Genomic DNA, 18648 nt, shown 5'->3' on the forward strand with positions numbered 1-18648 from the left:
CATGCTTTTACTGTGTATTTTTAAAAGTTATAAAATTTCCTTAAATTCATATTTTTATCAAGTGTGCAATATGGTTGTACCACATTTCACTGCTTTTTAAAAAACATTTACAATAGAAGACTATCAATAATACTTTGGATGTCTGGGAAACCTATAGATGGGAGAGAATGACTCAGTTGATAACTTGTTTTAAAAAAGCACAATGTTTCAATTCTGATGCTTATTTAAATATGAAGTTCATATAGAGGGCTGAAGTTTTCAATTTTCAAGAGCACTTTTACTATAATCTGTTACACAGAACAAAAAAAAAAAATCTTTTTAAGTGTCAATTCTAGGAATCCCATAATTGAACACTGCATAAATATCAGAATAATAATGACCATATCCACATCAACCCCCAATCTCAGCATCTACAATTAAAGAACATTATTAAAAATAGCTCTCAAAGTATTGGATCTAGGCATCGCTCTAAGATTGGGGAGCAAATACATAAATTTTCACCATGGTATGTAAGGCCATAGTGGCAATTCATCCAGAGATTTCCTATTTTTCTGTCAGCTAAAATGATTCAGTTGCAGAAAAAATTAATACTTTTATTAACTGGGTTTTTTTCATGGTGTGTGATGAGTTGTAGTGTTCTTATATAAAGACTAACACAAGAAAGGGGACACTATCTTTAATAAAGTCTGGAATTAAAAAGTCACTTAATAAAATTTTAGAGTTGTTTTTATCACATCAAAAAAGTTTACATGCAGGTCATAGTTCTTTTTTTTTTCCCCATAGAAAATGAAAAGCTATGTGTTAAAACCCACAAAATTGGTCTGTTACTGCCAGTTGGGTTGATTTTGGAAAGGGAAGGGGAAAAAGTTAAATCAAAAGCAAAACAAAACACAAACCCCAAAACAACCCCCCTCAAAAATCAAAGAAATGAAAACAAAACAAAAAACCCAAAGCAAAACCAACCCCACTTCTTTAAAGTACCAAAGAAATGTGTCAAAATAATTTCAAACAATGAAAATATATATATTTATATATTTATAATTCAGGGCCCTCAAAAGAAATCATGGTCATTAAGAACAAAGTTTTGAGTCATTATGAAAAGAGCCAAACTTTAAACATCTCTAGTAAGATGCAATTAAGAAACTGGCATTAGATCCCCATACACAGTTACTGGAAAATCACCTTTAAAATGTTAAGTTCTTTAGGAAAAAGGCAGCATTCAATTTATCATCAGATCTATATTCAATGACTTGATTATGGCCCCCAAATATCATGCATGTGCCCAGACAGCTGAAGGTTGTCGACTGCATCTGAGGGAGGCCTTAAGAGACATCCTCATGAGTACTGTACCACTTAGGAAGCAAAAAGCAGCTCCCAGCATGCTTCCCTCCCTCTTTACCCACTCACACTTGAAGCACTCGAGGGCCATGCAAACGGACTGTGATGGTGACGGAGAAATGTCACCTTAACATAAGACTGTTCACCCACTGTCGCAGTCTACCAGAATCCCTTCAGAGTGAAACACGTGACATGACCGAAAAATGAACTCGATGCAATTTGGTTTAAATGCCAGCGTCTTCAAGAACCTCTCTGGCATTTCAGTTACAAATAATTGAAGATCCTTTTTACAAAGAAAATTTCGACTCCCTCGTAATCAACTACTTTATATGAAGAAAAAAGGCATTGTTACAATGGCTCAAAACGGTTCTTCTCGGATTATGTGGCGACAGGGTCAGTTCAGATTCTAACTAGCAAATGTCTTCCCCATGTCTTCCTTCCCTTTGTATTTCCTCTTCCCATGTGTGAATGGTATATACCTGTATTTTATCATATGCTGCAAGAGAAAGATAATTCAATTACTTATAGGTACAGCCTCCATGGGACCAAACTCATTCAATGTCCTCTGCATCTTTTAGGGAGGAGAAATCTATGAAGTTATGATCCAATTCTGTCATTGTACTCTCACTACAATACAGTGTCATCTAGCCGGACTGATCTGGCAAAAGACCCAGAGGTACAAAAGTCCAAATCCTCCAGGAAGATGTCTCAGGGCTGGGAGAGGGCAAGCTGAAAGGATGCTGCAGTATAAGATGAAACACTATAGCTGTGAGAGCAACATGTCTAATAGGCAAATGCTCTGTCCTACAAGAAGTCCCTAAATTTAGTAATATGGCCATGGCAAGCCAGACATCAGGTAGCCGAGGCCTGGATAAACAGCTGCAAGCCAATTACTGTTAAATGCTAAGTGTAAGGAACAGGTAAAGGAAGAATGCCACATCCCTGCCTCACTTGCCTCATCAGTGTGTATCTCACCATTAGGGACTTCCCTCCTCACTTGAGCCTTCAAGAGTGTGGACTCAACCACCACCCTCCACCTGACGTAACTCCTGATTTCCTAACAGCAGCAACCCCCACTCCAAAGCTATCTATGTAGTTTGTGTGTGGGAATGTGTTTTGCACTTGATCAGAGATTATAAATTCACTTCTGTCTCTGTATCCACAGTGCCCAACACATAGTAGGTACACAAAATAAAGCCTTCCTCTCATTTGAAAACTGCAGCTGAACAGCACAGGCGCCCCCTGCCAGGCTCCCGGGAGGACGTCACTACCACTGGGGGCACAGTCCAGCATTTCCTGGCTGCATCTTACCTTTATTTGCCTCTTCATGGTGATACAGAAAAGCATGACAAAGTACATCACAAGGATCGGCCAGAACACTGGGACATTGAAAGCATCAAAAAACGTACAGATCATAGCAACAAGAATGCCCTTAGTGGCAGAGTGCCTGAAAGCCAAGAGAGAAAAGATGAACACAACCGTTGACAGGCCTGCCCACTGCAGGGTCGCTGTTGGGGCTGTACATATGCTGACAGTCTCAGAGCTCAAAAGAAATGAATATGAATTGACTCTGGGAAGTATTTCTTGAAATAGTGTCATTTACCTCTATTCAATAGCATAAAGTACTGTCTATCTGCCCACTAATATTTCACCACCATGAACCTTATTCCCTAACATCTCACATATATTCTCCAATTTGTACTGAAGCAGAAAGATAAAAACGGCACTGCAGTACTCAGTCAAAGCTGAACTCCACCAAAACCAATGGGTTTCTGGCAGTACTTTGGACTGAAAACAGATTACACATCACCACATTTGCTGATGTAGATATGATGTCTATTTCCACTTAAAATCCAGATATGGAAACACTGCCTAAACCTTATATTCAGTACAATGATGGCACCGGTTATATAAAAGAAACCCCCTTGGTTTATGGTAGTAACCCCTTAATTTATGATAGTTCCTTTAAAGAAAAAAATTAGAAGCAATTTATCTTTGTTTGTTTTTCTACCAAGGAATAAATGAGATTACAGTTAGTGCCATAAAACTCAATCATAAATGAAAGATTTAAATTGGTCAAGACACTGCAAAAGTCTAGAAATATATTTATTTCTAAATTATGACTCTGGCCTTTACACTTACATGTCAATGTGCCCAATTCAAAATGAAACAATGAGAATTCACTTACCAAAATTTAAATTCTGGAAGCCTTCGGATGAAAGGACGAAATTCTTCATTTTGTTTTGTTGGTAAAGAAGGCCCTTCATCTACAAAGTGGCATGTAAATAAGGTGAGATAGCTTGCTTTCAAAGAAGCACCACTCAGACTACTATCATAACAATTAGCACATGTCTGAGAACCCTAAAACTTGCTCAGAGCTATCATGAAATCAGCTAATTGTAAACTCCCAGTCTAAGGAATGGTTGTTCACTTTTAAAAATTGGTTCTTTTGTTTTATGGAAAACATTAACAATATTGAGTCACATGAGATTCACTTTATGGCAGTCCTCCCCCCTCCATTTTATATTTATTCATTTTACAAAACATTTAATGACATACCAGTTAAGAGACAGAGTTTTACAAGGACCACATGAAACAAAACATTGATCCTATTCAATGCATTCTAAGACTCAAACAGGCATCAAATACAAATCTGTATATTTTTCTTCCTAAGAACTAATCTCACAAGGTCACTCCTTTCCTAATATCTTACAAATGCCATTATTCAACAAAAAGGGAGTACAGTATTATTCTACAATCAGTATTCTAACAGGGAGAAAAAAAATACCCAATCACCTTTTTTGATAAAAGAACATAATCTGAAATGAACCTCTCTATGAAATGATAAACTTTGGTTTTAACTGTCTTTCCAAGACTGCTCTTCTTCCCTGAGCTTTTCTGCATAAGTGATCTTCTAGCAGTGGGACTGGGATTCCCTCTTCATGGAGTCCTCCACCCTGCCTTCTTTCTGGTAAAGAAGCCCTTCCAGACCAACCATCTGCTTCTGCAGATTGCTTCTCCCTTCAGAGGTGGAAAGGGAGATACTGCATAATCATGGAACAGTGACCCCAGCGGCTAATTTTTGGAGACATCAAACCCTGCCAGGTGAACAGGTCTCCTAAAAGAGCCAGCCAGTTTTAAAATACAAATAACTAACTTGGAAACCAAAGAGTGTAGCTTGTTTCTGGATAATGGACCCAGAATGACAAGTAGCTTACATTATAGAAAAACTCTTTCAAAAATGTACTTTACCAACTGGAAAAAAGCAAACAATGTAACTGACACTGACACAGGGTGGTGATGAGCTGGAAGAGAGGGCAGATCCTATAACCTACCATCACTAGCAACAAAACCTTGGGCTACAGATGCTTTCACTGCCAACAAAAAATCTGACAGTTGAGTCTAGGAATGATGGATCTCACCAGTTCCCCCATCACCAAATATTCCCAGACAATGGTCTGACCCCAGCATACCTGAGTCTTCCATTAAGGAGGGATCTACCTTTGGCGAAAGGAAAGCTATGAAAAGATTGAGGTGGTAGATTCCCAAGGCGTACGTCACGATGTACCAACCCTGAGAGAACAAAACCAAATGTTACAGACGCATCAGCCCCATTAACAGTTAGCGCAACCTAACAGGGGCTGTTCTTTTCTTAGGGTTTTGCTGGTGAAGTCTTGGAAATCTTTTCTTTGACTAAATATTAAGCTATCTGCTCATAGGGATTTGTCGTCATAATACAAAGTTCTATCATATGTGGGAAAGACAAACATTCATTTCAGGTTAACTTACATATCTGGCTACTTTGTTGGGATATTCAACATAGAGCCCAAATTGCAACATTTTTCAAGGACATAATTAGATCTAAATCTCTACACTCTCAACTACATATAGAATTTTGAAAAGCAAACCAAAAATAATTGTATTAAGCAGCAGAAATGCTGGTCAAGAAGGGTAAAGGCAGCTAGGTAGGTGGCTCAGTGGGTAGAGTTCTGGTCTTAGAGTCAGGAAGACCTGAGTTCAAGTTTGACTTCAGATATTTATTAACTAGGTGACCTCGGGCAAGGCATTTTGTTTGCCTCAATTTCTTCACATACAAAATGGGAATAATAGCACCCCCCTCCCAGGATTGTTGTGGGGATCAAATGACAGAATAGTGATAAAGTATTTAGCATAATGATGGGCACAAAGCAGGTGCTAAATAAATGACTGACGATTATGTTCATTATGCCTGGCTGTTAATAATCCAATTCCAAACTCATATTACTAGACACACAGTAAAATGTATCCCATCTTTGCTCAGAGGGAAAACTAGAACCAGGAAATCAGAATGACTTTTTTTCAAGTCTTCGATTGAGAAGAAAATACTGAAAAGAGACAAGAACTTGGACATTGTCTGCCACAGGCCTGCTTTAAAATAAACTTATTTTAATAATGTCAAGTTCATCCAATGAGAAAATGGTATGGTTTGATCTTAATGTATAAATCTAAAATACAGTTAAGTACAGAAAGTTAAGGGTAGTTTTTAAGATTCATTTATATATTATATATAATATAGTAGCTGAATGCTACTAAAGCCACAAAGAGTGAAGATAAGGATTTCAATCATTCTCATTCTCATATTTCTTACTGACAATACTAAATTTATCTTGCTTTTGCAAAAGACCTCTCTGAAGATCTGTGGGGAAAAGTACATTCATAGTATTATTCTAGCAAAGGTCACATACATAAAATATCCTAAGAATTCCTTTTATTCCGTTAGAATAAGCTTCCAATAGGGTCAAAATATTTTAGAGATGAAGGGGACTATTTCAGTCCCCTGATTTGGAGATGAATAGGGTCCACAAAGTGAAAGGATATGCCTTACTCAGATTCAGATTCAAACCACATTTGACTCAAAACTTCCAAATTACTGCATAATTCAAAAATCCCCACCCATTTCTTATAGCTTTTGCAGCATTATTTTCTACTAATAAGCATGACATCTCTCCTTGAATTCTGGAAAGCAGTGGAGGGAGGTATGCCCAGATTTTTGTTATTTCCTTCTCGCTGGGGTACTTAGTCCAACAGTGCCTTTCTACTGAGATTACCCCCAATTCAGCCACCCTGAACATGTTATTGACTGCCAGCCCCACTCTGGCTGTGACACCCTGAGAGCAGGGAGTGTTGGTAGGGGTGCTGGCTCACTGTCTTTCTTTTCTAAGCTCGGCCTAGGACCTGGAACATGGCAGAGGTGTCACGAAGGCCCACTGATCTGAGCAGACCCCAAGCTATAAAGACTTCAATCTCACAGTCAATATGATGATAAGTGGCAACAATGGCTTTCATTAGATAACTGAACATTTCATGTACAGAATGGGCCCTGCACAAACCACTTTCCTTTAGTCTTAGTGCTATATGCACTACCTAAGAATTCTCCCTATACTGGAGGGGTGACAAACAAGGGAAGATAAACGACAGGTGAGCAGTTTATTTCCCAATAAAATCAAGCCAAAATTTCCCACCTATATCACATTTTGCTTTGCACAGTGAAAACCCACTGGTAGTCAGTCAGAGGCCCTAGAGTCGGACTATATAACTCCATTAAGTGGCCCTTCTACCTTCCTGCTCTGAATCTTGGGATCCCAAATGTATGTCAAGACAAACTTACCAGCTACAAGCAAACAAACAATAATCAACTCTCCTTAGTGGCAATAAACAAGTCATTTTTAAAAATTTGAAACATATACATGTCCATTTAATCTGATTTTCGACATTTTGCCACCTCAATGTATGTATGTGCTGCTTAAATTAAAATGACCAATAGATAAATAAGAAAATATTTTTTTCCCCCTAATGTTAGGTTTTAAATCTGAACTTCTAAATCTGATTATTAACTTATGGACTACAAATTCCAAATCTGGGTTCTGCCATAAGCTAACATGTTATAGACTGTTCCAGGTCTGTTTTTTTCATCTCTATATTTAGAACAGAGAGACTTCTGATGGAAATAGATATCTTTGACAAAGAGAAGATCTAATTCAGTTCCAATTGATCAATGATGGACAGAAGCAACTATACCCAGAGAAGGAACACTGGGAAATGAGAGTGACCTGTTTGCATTTTTGTTTTTCTTCCCAGGTTATTTTTACCTTCTGAATCCAATTCTCCCTGTGCAACAAGAGAACTGTTCGGTTCTGCACACATATGTTGTATCTAGGATATACTGCGACACATTTAATATGTATAGGACTACCTGCCATCTAGGGGAGGGGGTGGAGGCAGGGAGGGGAAAAATCAGAACAGAAGTGAGGGCAAGGGATAATGATGTAAAAAATTACCCAGGCATGGGTTCTGTCAATAAAAAGTTAAAATTATTAAAAAAAAAAAAAAAAGAAAAAAAAGAACAGAAATACTAACTCTAAGATCTGTAATCATTCAATAAACTAACAAATTAACTACAAATATTAAAAAATAAAACCAACATACTGTTCTCACTTCAGCTACCTCTCTCTAATGTGCTTGCAATTCATTTAAGAACAAATGGCACAAAGAACACTGCTTAAGGCCACAGGCTCTTGGGTTTTGTGGTCTCTGTATCCACAGCATAGTAATCATAAAGAGGAAGCATTTGCTGCTATGGATTTCAGATGAAATCCAGATCTCACTTTTTCTCTTCTTGTAGTGTTAGGAAGAGCAGCACCTCAAGCTGCCCTCTGAAAGTTCACCCACCCCTTACAGAGAACCAAAGCCCAACACAGCACAAACCCAGAATCTGATGCCCATCTATCACCATGCATTTCTGTAACCTACAAGCTGCAAAGCGTCTCACGTAAATGTTTGTAGAATCTATAGAGATTTTTGTTGCTATTTAGGCATTCTTTACTCATATCCTCCTCTTCATGACCCCTATTTGGCATTTTCTAAAGAAAGACATGAGAAATGTTCCATGTGCCCTTCCACTTATTTCTTCCAAATGAAATGCTGCAGACTTTGGGGCTAATTCATTTAAAGCGTTAGCATTCTCCAAAATTTGGAATTGACAAGAAAAAAACAGATTGAGTACAAAATTTTTGTCTAATTTAACATCTTAACCAGAACAAAGTATTTGAAATTAAATTCAACAAGAACGTATTAAGTGTCTACCGTGCATGTGCCAGGCACCATGCTATATACTAGGGGCACAAAGGTGAAAACTAGCAGAACTTACCTTGAAAAAGAGTGTGTGTGTGTGTGTGTGTGTGTGTGGTGGGGAGCATGACAGAAATACAAATACAAAATGCTGAGAAGAGAATACTTTCACAGGGTGCAAGAGTGCAGGCAGTGCTAGGTCTGGATTGGGAAGACTTGAGTTCAAATATGGCCAGCTGTATGAACCTGGACAAGTCACTCAACCTGTTTGCCTCAGTCTTCTCTGCTATAAAATGGGTATAATAGCCCCTCCTTCTCTGGATTTTGAGGATCAAATTAAGTAATAATTCTAAAGTGCTCAGAACAGTGACCGGCAGAGAGGAAGCACTTTATAAATACTATTACACTGTTATTATTATCACTAGCACTATTATTATCAATGCTATCAATAAAGGTGGCTATCCAAGCTGGGTCTTGAAAGAAGGAACAATATGAAATATAAGGTCAACTAAGGCTAAACTGATACTTGTCTGAATGGCTGGAGCTAAAGAATAGGCATTATGTCACTATGGAGAGCAGAGTCCCCCACAGACCAATGCCAAACCCTGTGCCATTTAACAAAACTATCAAAGATAGTTTAAAAAATATATATATAATAAAATGAAAAGCAACTCATCAGATGGGCCAACGATGGCTCTGAAAGGGACAGCTGACACACTGAAAAGGCGTCAGGATACCAAATCTCGACCAGCTAAATCCTGGGCTTAATCTAATAGCATGAAATTCAGTAAGAATAAGCGTGTAGTCTTACACTTGGGTAAAAAAAGAAAAAAAAAAAAGCATAGCAGGAGAAAAAAAAAAGCAAAAGCACGCCCAGGAAGCATTTCTCTAAAAAAGATCAGTTATCTCAGTGGACAAAGTGAGCTGCCAAGAAAGCCTGGTCCAGCCTCAGAGGTGCAGCCAAAATGGAGGAACAGGGTGGCCCCAAGCAAGTCCTGCCCTGAGTCAGCGCATAGCTCTGCACACCACATCTTAAGGACACGACAATCCAGAAAAAAATGAGCCGTGTGGGGAAGGGGCTCTGAGGGAGGGTCAGCTCAAAACCCTGAGAATGTTTACCCAGGAAGGGGCCTAAGAGCTATGAGAGGGATCTGATTGTTCTACTGGGCCCCAGATGCCCAAGGGTAATCCAAGGCTGGACAGCAGCAAAAACTGCTCAACTATCTCACAGTCCAAAAGTCAAATAGGCTGCCCTACAGGCCTTCAAGGGAAGGCTGGACAACCAACTTACTGAGAAAGATGGAGAGGGTTGAACCAATAGCCAACGATCTCCTTCCCTACTCTGAAATTCAAGCTTTTAGCTAGTTAAAAAAACACACACATGAATTTCCAAAGTTATTCAGTCCAATTTCTTAATACACTGCTCTTCTTCATTTTTTTTTTTTGTCTTATCAAAGATTTGTTTTAAGGCAGCTTAATTCTTGTATAATGCTAACAGCATGTGAAGATGCTATATTCAGGAAATAGAATTTTTAAAAAGGACTATGATTTATTTCACAGTAGTTACTGGCTTATGAGGCCTAAAGTTTTAAGGCAAAAAACAAAACAAAACATAAGACGGCCTGTTTAAACAACAATGTAATAATTGTTATTATTAACAATAACAATAATAGTTTGCAACATACTGAAAAACAATGAAAAAGTAAATGAGATAGTTTTAAAAGATTATTTACTGACAAATGGTAATTGAATTGTATATCCCATCACAAATAAATCAATAAACATAATACATATAATTCAGTGATATAATATTTAACACTGCCCCAACTAGTATTGTTTCAAATAAGATAATAGTTCAATATCCATCATTATTTTAGTTCTTACCTACCTGTAATAGATAAACTCTAATCATGTAGATGAAACTTAGTCCCAAAGTTACAACCCATCGTACAGCTGTATAAGGAGTAGATTTGTCTAACCAGGACTGGTAAATCTACAGAGACAAAATGGTTAAAATGCATTTATATAGAGAACATAACTCCTCTTTGTCTTCCTTTAGATTAATGCATATTTTTATATATATATAATACAATGCTCCAGAAATAAGCTTCATTCATCTTTACGCTCGCACATACACACATGGAATGCAACCATTAGATCACCAATGAATCAATGACAAAAAACAGAAATACAAAATTTTACTGAAAAAAATGCTGCAAAGTTCAAATTGGACTTCAACTCAAGGCAATATAGTTAATGAAATTCTAAAAGAAATTTGTAATGAAATAAATGAACTCACAAGTTAATTTTTTTTTCATAAAATTCCTGAATTTCATTACTAGGCCTCAGCATATTTCAAAAGAGGAAATGATACTTCAGCCTATATTTTTCCCAATATAAAACAAAATAAACAATTTGAAAATCAATTATATGCTATTATGGATTCACACATACCTACATATTAAGGAGAAATGATTTTGATTAAAAATGCCACTACACATTATATATTTTAATTATATAATTAGAAATGTGTTAATATTCATCAATATTACATCATAGTAGCAAAAGACGGACAAATTCATAGACTGAATTCCATCTTGAAAAATTCCATCTTGATTTGCAACTTGAAAAAAGTTTTCAAAATAAATTGTATGGCTCATAAGAAATTGTTGGTAGAAACTGTGAAATTCAAATATACTTTGAAATGGGGTTTCATTTTGATTGTCCAGAGAGCCTACACATTAACATGCACAGATGTCCCAATATGAAGTGCAGCCTTCCTTCCTTTATCAATATCTCTCCCTCAAACTATTATCCTCTCCCCTCCTCTTTATTCCTAGACTTCCTCATCCCTGTACATTAGACAATTTTTCTCAAGGTTTTGCAAGGTCACTAATGACAACTGACTGCCAAAAGCAATGGCTTTTTTCTGACTTTCACTTTCCTGACCAGTCTCTGTACCTGACAGGGCAGACTACCCAGTCCTTCTGCGTACCATGGCTCTGTAATACATGCTTATGGTTTTCCCCCTTTCCCCAGCTACTCCTCCTATGCCTCCCCTTCTCCATTACACCAAGCCCTTATAGCTCTCTTTGTCTTCTTCCTTTGATGATCTGACTCTCAAACATCTGTCTAGAGACAGAGAGAACTCTGGTCTGCACAGTAACCCCACTGTCCAAGCCAGAACATCCTCCCCTTCCCCATCCTCACTCAATTCCTCTCTTTCTTGTCAGGCCCGATACAAACATCATCTCTTCCATAAGCTCCTGCCTCTTCCACAACGACATTCCCTATCACAAATCACATGGCCTTTTCCTTATACTCTCAAGTGCACAAGTGTATATATACATCTGGGACAGAGAAAGGGGGAGAGGAGGTAGTAGAAAGATCCTTGGAGGCCAGGCAGGGGAGTCTAGATGATCTCTGAGCAGAGCAAGGGTATGTAGGACCAGGTCTCTCGCTGCATGAGAGCAGTACCACAATGTTCTGAAAGATGGGGATGCTGAAGAAAGCATGCAGGTAAGACCAGGTGGGCCACTGCAGCAGGGCTTGTGGTACTTAGGGACTGAATTATTGGGGAGCAGGGGAGGGGGGGAGAGAAGAGAGAAGAAAAGGGAAAACAGCAGGAGAACCTTTAGCGCCTTCCCATTTCTGATCAAAGCTTAACTTTTTGATTCCAGCATTCAAAAGCCCTTTACAATTTGGCTTCAAAATTGCTTTCCAGAGTTATACTTTCCCCTTCATGTATTCTGAATTATAAATAAATTGGACTACATTCCACCCCCTAAGTCTATACTCTACTATTTTCATGTCTTTAGTCATTTCTTGTCCTTTTTTTTTTTTTTTTTCGCTGAGGCAATTGGGGTTAAGTGACTTGCCCAGGATCACCCAGCAAGGAAGTATTAAGTGTCAGGTCCTCCTGACTTAAGGGCTAGTGCTCTATCCACTACACTACCTAGCTGCCCCTCATTTCTTATCCTTATGGAAGAAACTAAAATGCAATTTCTCCTTTTTCCATTAACCAAAGTTCTTTAGTTTAAGACCCAAAGCACCGCTCACCCATCTCTGCATAAAGCCTTTCTGCATAAAACCTTTCCTGAAAGAGCTTTCCCTCCTTAAACATCTTAAAATATACGTTTATGCCTCTACATTGTACTCAACTCACTATTCTTTCTATCAATTATTCACCAAGATTCAATGTTTTAATTAAATAAACCATTTAGCCAAACAATTATCAACAAATGTATACTGGTTGGCTATAGCAGTGGTAAAGAAATATAAATATACTACCTGGAACTTATAATCTTGTTAAAGAACACAAATCCTTGAAATGCTCAAAACATTCAATAATTTGAGGAGACCCTGTTCAAAAGCAATTAACTGCTACATAAATGCAACATATTTAGGAGTTCAATGATACAAAAAACCTCTTGGAACCCTGTGGACTAGAATAGTAAGGAAAAGCTTCCTGGAGAAAAGATGAGCAGGACTTGGCTACACAGGAAGAATCAATAAGGAAAAAAGTTACAAAAGCCAAAGGTTCTGGCTGACTACAATTGGATCATTTTGGGAAATAAAATGTAAACAAAAAGACTAATTGAAGACTTCCTTATCCCTATCCATATGTGCAATGATACCCAGAGATGCCTTAAGCACATAATTAACTATTTCAGGAATACAATTACAAATAATTGTTCAATATAATTAGTCAATTATTTGCTTTTTCAATTACCCACATAAAACAAACCTGTCCGAGTCTTGTGAAAAATCTAAACACCACAGAAGGCTTCCCATGAACAGAATCTCCAACGCTGTCTCCTTCGGACATTCTGTTGCTGCAAACACATAAAGTATTTATAAGTTAAAGAAATCCAGAATATATGACTAAGCAGTTATTTGTAGGTTTTATTCTCCATAAAAAGTGCCTGATGCAACAATAAAAATAATCCAGCTACACTATTTCTAAGGTAAATTACCAACAACAAATATTTCTTTCCATATTGGTATAGAAAAAGATTCTTGGGCTGGGAAGATAAATTGTCCCACAGCCAAGCAATTTTGATCAACACTGTGACTTTGATGCACAAGATATCACAGATTCTTGGATCTCTAAAATAAGGAAACAATCAGACTGCTCAGTCTCAGGAAATAAATACACAACGTATTTGGTACCCAATCCGACATGTTGGATTTGTAACCTGCCTGCTTCCAAAAATATGAGATATGTGAATTTTTAAAATAAATAAGTGGTGTATTGGTTACTTTTGCTGAAATGCTTTTTTCCTCTTTTTTTTTTTGTTAATTTGTTATGAAAAGATAGGGTAGTGGAAGAGATTTGGAAGTGAGGATATTAAAAACAGAAGAGAGCAAATGATGTGAAGTAAAATATTTTCCTTTCCTTAATTTAAAAATAAAGATCAGTATTTAAAAACTGTTTCTTCCACTGGAAACACCAGGACTTTCAGTTCTATATATCAGTTTTATTCTTAGCACTTAAAGAAAAAATATCATGTATACTTCCTGGGAGGTGTCTCAGGTTTCTACTTGATAAAACAAGACAACAAATATCTGTTCTTAGTAACTTCATTAGGTTACTGTGAAACCATGAGGAAAAACATAAGTGAAAACTATTTAGAAGCAATATGCAAATAATATCCTGCAACCATTTTAATACCAAAAACCTAATATTATTATCATAAATGGAAATGTCAAAATAAAACTGAAGTCCTGGCCCCGCCCTTTATCTCCTACACCAAACTTAAACCAGTAAGTGGAAGAGCTCCACTCAGGACACATTCCTTTTTGACATATAAATCTATTGGCTCCAGAGTACAGATTTAGATCTTTCAAACAGGTCAGAATGGACTCTGAGCAGTGAAACTGTGCCACATCATCAAATTCACATGGTTATAAAAGTTCTAAATGTGACTCTATACTGTTACTTCCTGGATCTATCACCAATGGGTAGAACACAGTAATATGGCACTTCAGCTTTAGTTTTGTAAAACAAAGCTATTAAGAAAAAGTGTCAAAGTGTAGTAGCATATAAAATTTTTTAGGAAGAGACTTCCAATTTCACTAACATTTAAGAGGAAAAAAAAAGAAAGCTGTTTTAAAGAGAGTTAGGATAAATGGGTATCTAGGAGTAGTTTTCTACCAGACCTGCAAAAGTCTTACTAGAATTGGGTTCCTTTACTAATGGCTTCAAAACCTGTTGAGTAAGACTAAAGAGTCCTAGGACATGACTTGCAATAATAAATTTTTGTAGCCCTTTAAAATGCCTTCCTTCACAAATATGATTATGAACTACTAGCTCCCTCAAAATTACAAAAAAATTATAGTTAGGCAATTGTAGTAGTCTAAAAAATAAAACCTGTTGAGTGACAAATTTGATAAAATGGCTCAAAATCCCAATACCTAAGGTACTTTTCATGGTATCTGTGAAAGGTTACAAAGATGCATTAGCCATTAAACTGTTTTTAGTTGTAACAAAGAAATCTTAAGTGGTTAAGCAGTCTTAAGTCATTGTCTCCACAATTTTGCTTAGTTTTACAAAGATATACAATGACACCACCATTTGGGCGAAGGGGAGGGAAATCATTTAACTACATTTCCAAGAGCATTTCACAATATTAAAATATAAGACAAACGCTTCAAAACATATCTTTAAAATAATTTAGGTGCAATGCTTATATAGCTTTTCTACGTAAAGAAATAAATAAGGCTAGTTTCAAAATACCAACAAAAATGTTTCAAATCAGTTATCCCATACTAAAATGGAAAACTTCAAAAATCTCAAACTTCAACCAAATTTAAACAGTTTGGGAAAAGTCTTATAAATACAAGCACTTGTTTCAATCAGTTTTAGCTTCCCAAAGAGAACAAATCAATTAAGTCATTTATTTCACAACTAAGGGACTTAGAAACACAGGCTATAATAGCTCTTAAACAAAAAATCCCTCCATAAACAAGTGATTCTAAATCTAGAAATTCTAAGAGCTAAGCTGACTTTTTCACTTCGTGGGTAATAGCTTTAACAAAAGAGGAAAGGACCACAACTTTACATACAATGCAATTTTTGAAATAAAACTCCAAATACCAAGTCGTCTATTTTGAAACTAACAACGCAAATAAAAGCTTCACAAAATTTGCCTCAACAATAATATTGCTTCAAAATTCCAAATGTAAGTTAGTTAAACTAAGTTCAGACATTATAAAGTTTCAACTATGAGCAACCCGGCTAAGAAAGGAAGTCCACTACCTCTGGTTTGGCCCACCTATCTCTTTGTATTTACAACACTACGATATTAGTTGGATAACTGTTCTTCTTTTTCCTACTCAAGAATTCACATGGCCTATCAAAACAATTACGTTCTCAGACATGAAGCTCCCGACTGTTTCTAGTAACCATAAACCACAGACGCTCATGGGAGAGACAGGACTCAAATTGACCTAATTACTGTCTCATCATTGTGGGCAAGTGCACCCACAACGTCTGTCTGGGCCCTTGGCTATGGGCATCCCCACAGATGTCTGCCTTGCCTTTCTCTATGACACGAGGATACACACATATGCACACGTGGATTCCGCCCATGCACAAGGATGTCCGCTGCACATCTCATACATGACCAGCACACACGCCTGCCTCGCGTGCCACACCTACGTGCAGATGGCTGTGCATGTGAGCACACAGGCAGGTGGATGTCCGGCACGTCACACATGCGAACACACATGTGCACAGCACGCTCTACGCACGGCATGTATGCACAGCACACATTTAGGAGCCGCCTGGGTGCAGACCGCATCCGCACGCACGCCGGCCACCCGGGCACGGATGCACACGCAGTCCTGCAGGAGGCTCAGCGGCCTACGGACTCGCTGCACGCCCGGGGCTGCACGCACAAGAGCGCTCGCACCCCGCTCCCGCGGGCGGGACCCCGGCACCACCGGACCAGGGCGGCTGACTGCGAGAACACTGCGGCGCGGCGTCCGTTCCCTCCCAGACCAGGACGTTTCTGTCGCCGACCGCCGTCCCCTCCCCGCCGCAGCGGCTTGGAATCCCGCTGCCAGCGGGCAAGGCCGGGCCGGACCCGGGCGGGGAAGCCCCGAGGCCGACTCCGGGGGCGCGGTCGTCACCCGGGATGCAGAGCCCCCCGCGGCTCCGGCTCCACCCCGGGCGGGCTGACAGCTCCGCACTAGGCCCTGGCCTCGGCCCGAGCCGGCCCTACCGCCACGCAGCCGCCCAGCCCCGGCCAGGCCCGGGGCCCCTGCTCCAGGCCCCGCCTCCCCAGCCCCGCACCTCGCTGCGCCGCTGCGGCCGGGCCACGGCTCCCCTCAGGGCCACGGGAAAGAGGAGGAGGAGGAGCGGCCCTGCCGCCGCCGGTTCGCTGGCTTCGGGAGGCTGCCGCCCGGCACTTCCGCCCCCCAGCCGCTCCTCCCGGGCATCCAAGATGGCGCCCCACAGGAGGCGGGGCTACCGGGCGCCAGAGAGTTCCGCTTCCGGCGCCAGCCTCCGAGCCGTTGGGCCCTGCAGGACGGGCCGCCACCTACCCGGACAGGGAAAAGAGGAAGAGGGAGCCAGGGGCGGGCCGCACAGGCGCACTGCGCTGGCTGGGAGGAGATTTTTTTTCCCCCCTCTCCCCGCACCTGCCCACCCTCCGCCTCTTCTACTAGGTCATCACCTGAGATGGAAGCGGAAGCCCCGCCCCTAGCAACCAAAAGACCAATAAGAGCAGGAGCTGCGGTTGTCAAGGCAAACCGTGGCTGGCAAGATGGCCTCGGCTGACCAGGAACCTGAAAAGTCCCGCCCGCCTTACCAGGGCTCGATGCGGAGGATGGTGCGGGACGGTAACGGCTGTGTGGGGGAGGTCCCCCGGGGTGCCTACGGACGAAGGGTGCATTTGGGCCAGATGGATAATTTGTGACCCGAGATCCCTTCCCTCAGAGCTCCCAACCCGCTCCTATAGCTCCCAGGCCCCTCCCCTTCATGGCCCCCAGACCCCTCCCTTCCTAGCTCCCAGACCCTCCCGCAGCGCCCCAGAGCCCCGCTCCTATAGCTCCCAGGCCCCTCCCCTTCATGGCCCCCAGACCCCTCTTCCTAGCTCCCAGACCCTCCCGCAGCGCCCCAGAGCCCCGCTCCTATAGCTCCCAGGCCCCTCCCCTTCATGGCCCCCAGACCCCTCCCTTCCTAGCTCCCAGACCCTCCCGCAGCGCCCCAGAGCCCCGCTCCTATAGCTCCCAGGCCCCTCCCCTTCATGGCCCCCAGACCCCTCCCTTCCTAGCTCCCAGACCCTCCCGCAGCGCCCCAGAGCCCCGCTCCTATAGCTCCCAGGCCCCTCCCCTTCATGGCCCCCAGACCCCTCCCTTCCTAGCTCCCAGACCCTCCCGCAGCGCCCCAGAGCCCCGCTCCTATAGCTCCCAGGCCCCTCCCCTTCATGGCCCCCAGACCCCTCCCTTCCTAGCTCCCAGACCCTCCCGCAGCGCCCCAGAGCCCCGCTCCTATAGCTCCCAGGCCCCTCCCCTTCATGGCCCCCAGACCCCTCCCTTCCTAGCTCCCAGACCCTCCCGCAGCGCCCCAGAGCCCCGCTCCTATAGCTCCCAGGCCCCTCCCCTTCATGGCCCCCAGACCCCTCCCTTCCTAGCTCCCAGACCCTCCCGCAGCGCCCCAGAGCCCCGCTCCTATAGCTCCCAGGCCCCTCCCCTTCATGGCCCCCAGACCCCTCCCTTCCTAGCTCCCAGACCCTCCCGCAGCGCCCCAGAGCCCCGCTCCTATAGCTCCCAGGCCCCTCCCCTTCATGGCCCCCAGACTCCTCCCTTCCTAGCTCCCAGACCCTCCCGCAGCGCCCCAGAGCCCCGCTCCTGTAGCTCCCAGGCCCCTCCCCTTCATGGCCCCCAGACCCCTATCCGTCCTCTTGGTGCCATATAGAACCCTTCCCACCCGGGCCCTTGGTGGTGTGCAGTTTGCGCCCCTCAGTCCCCTGCTCGGACTCCGGACCGGGGCCGCCGGCCCCCCGCTGGCCTCCCATCTCCCCTGGCAGCGTCTTTCTCGGCTCTTCTCTGCCTTTCAGCGCCGCCCCCCACTTTGAGACGAAACAAACCCAGTTTATGCAGGGCCCCCCCACCCCCAGCCCGCCGCGGGTGCCCCCCTCCGGGATTACCGGATGTGCTTGTGGGATCTGGCTAGTCCCTCATTGTCCGCTCCGG

General features: G+C 41.7%; 2 protein-coding genes across 4 annotated transcripts in view; one reads left to right on the plus strand and one right to left on the minus strand.

The window, feature by feature from the left end:
* Window positions 1-64: 64 nt before the first annotated feature.
* On the minus strand, window positions 65-16999 carry RER1 (retention in endoplasmic reticulum sorting receptor 1). The gene is made up of 7 exons (XM_031963005.1): window positions 16745-16999; window positions 13193-13280; window positions 10334-10438; window positions 4812-4911; window positions 3527-3605; window positions 2650-2785; window positions 65-1834 (listed from the first exon to the last, which is right to left on the minus strand). Exons 2-7 carry the CDS (start codon window positions 13271-13273, stop codon window positions 1745-1747), a joined length of 591 nt encoding a protein of 196 aa, XP_031818865.1. The 5' UTR covers window positions 13274-13280; window positions 16745-16999; the 3' UTR covers window positions 65-1744.
* The window catches only part of MORN1 (MORN repeat containing 1), a 213603-nt gene continuing 211943 nt past the window's right edge, over window positions 16989-18648 (plus strand). For 2 of the 3 annotated variants that reach the window (XM_031962999.1, XM_031963001.1), the window contains exon 1: window positions 16989-17292. In XM_031962999.1, the coding sequence (XP_031818859.1) occupies window positions 17217-17292 (76 nt within the window). In that variant the 5' untranslated portion in view covers window positions 16989-17216. The remainder of the gene's footprint in view (window positions 17293-18648) is intronic. The other variant, XM_031963002.1, reaches the window with a different exon arrangement.

Source organism: Sarcophilus harrisii, chromosome 3 (genome assembly GCF_902635505.1).
Source record: "Sarcophilus harrisii chromosome 3, mSarHar1.11, whole genome shotgun sequence".
Classification (NCBI taxonomy): Eukaryota; Metazoa; Chordata; class Mammalia; order Dasyuromorphia; family Dasyuridae; genus Sarcophilus; species Sarcophilus harrisii.

Bases quoted from the DNA above. Each gene is read 5' to 3' on its own strand.
- RER1 (XM_031963005.1), bottom strand. From the start codon at position 13,273: ATGTCCGAAGGAGACAGCGTTGGAGATTCTGTTCATGGGAAGCCTTCT. The intron at 3,606-4,811 runs GTATGCTGGGGT...GCCACTTTGTAG, and splicing joins CTCCTTAATGGAAGACTCAG to ATGAAGGGCCTTCTTTACCA. The intron at 2,786-3,526 runs GTAAGTGAATTC...CTTGGCTTTCAG, and splicing joins CTTCCAGAATTTAAATTTTG to GCACTCTGCCACTAAGGGCA.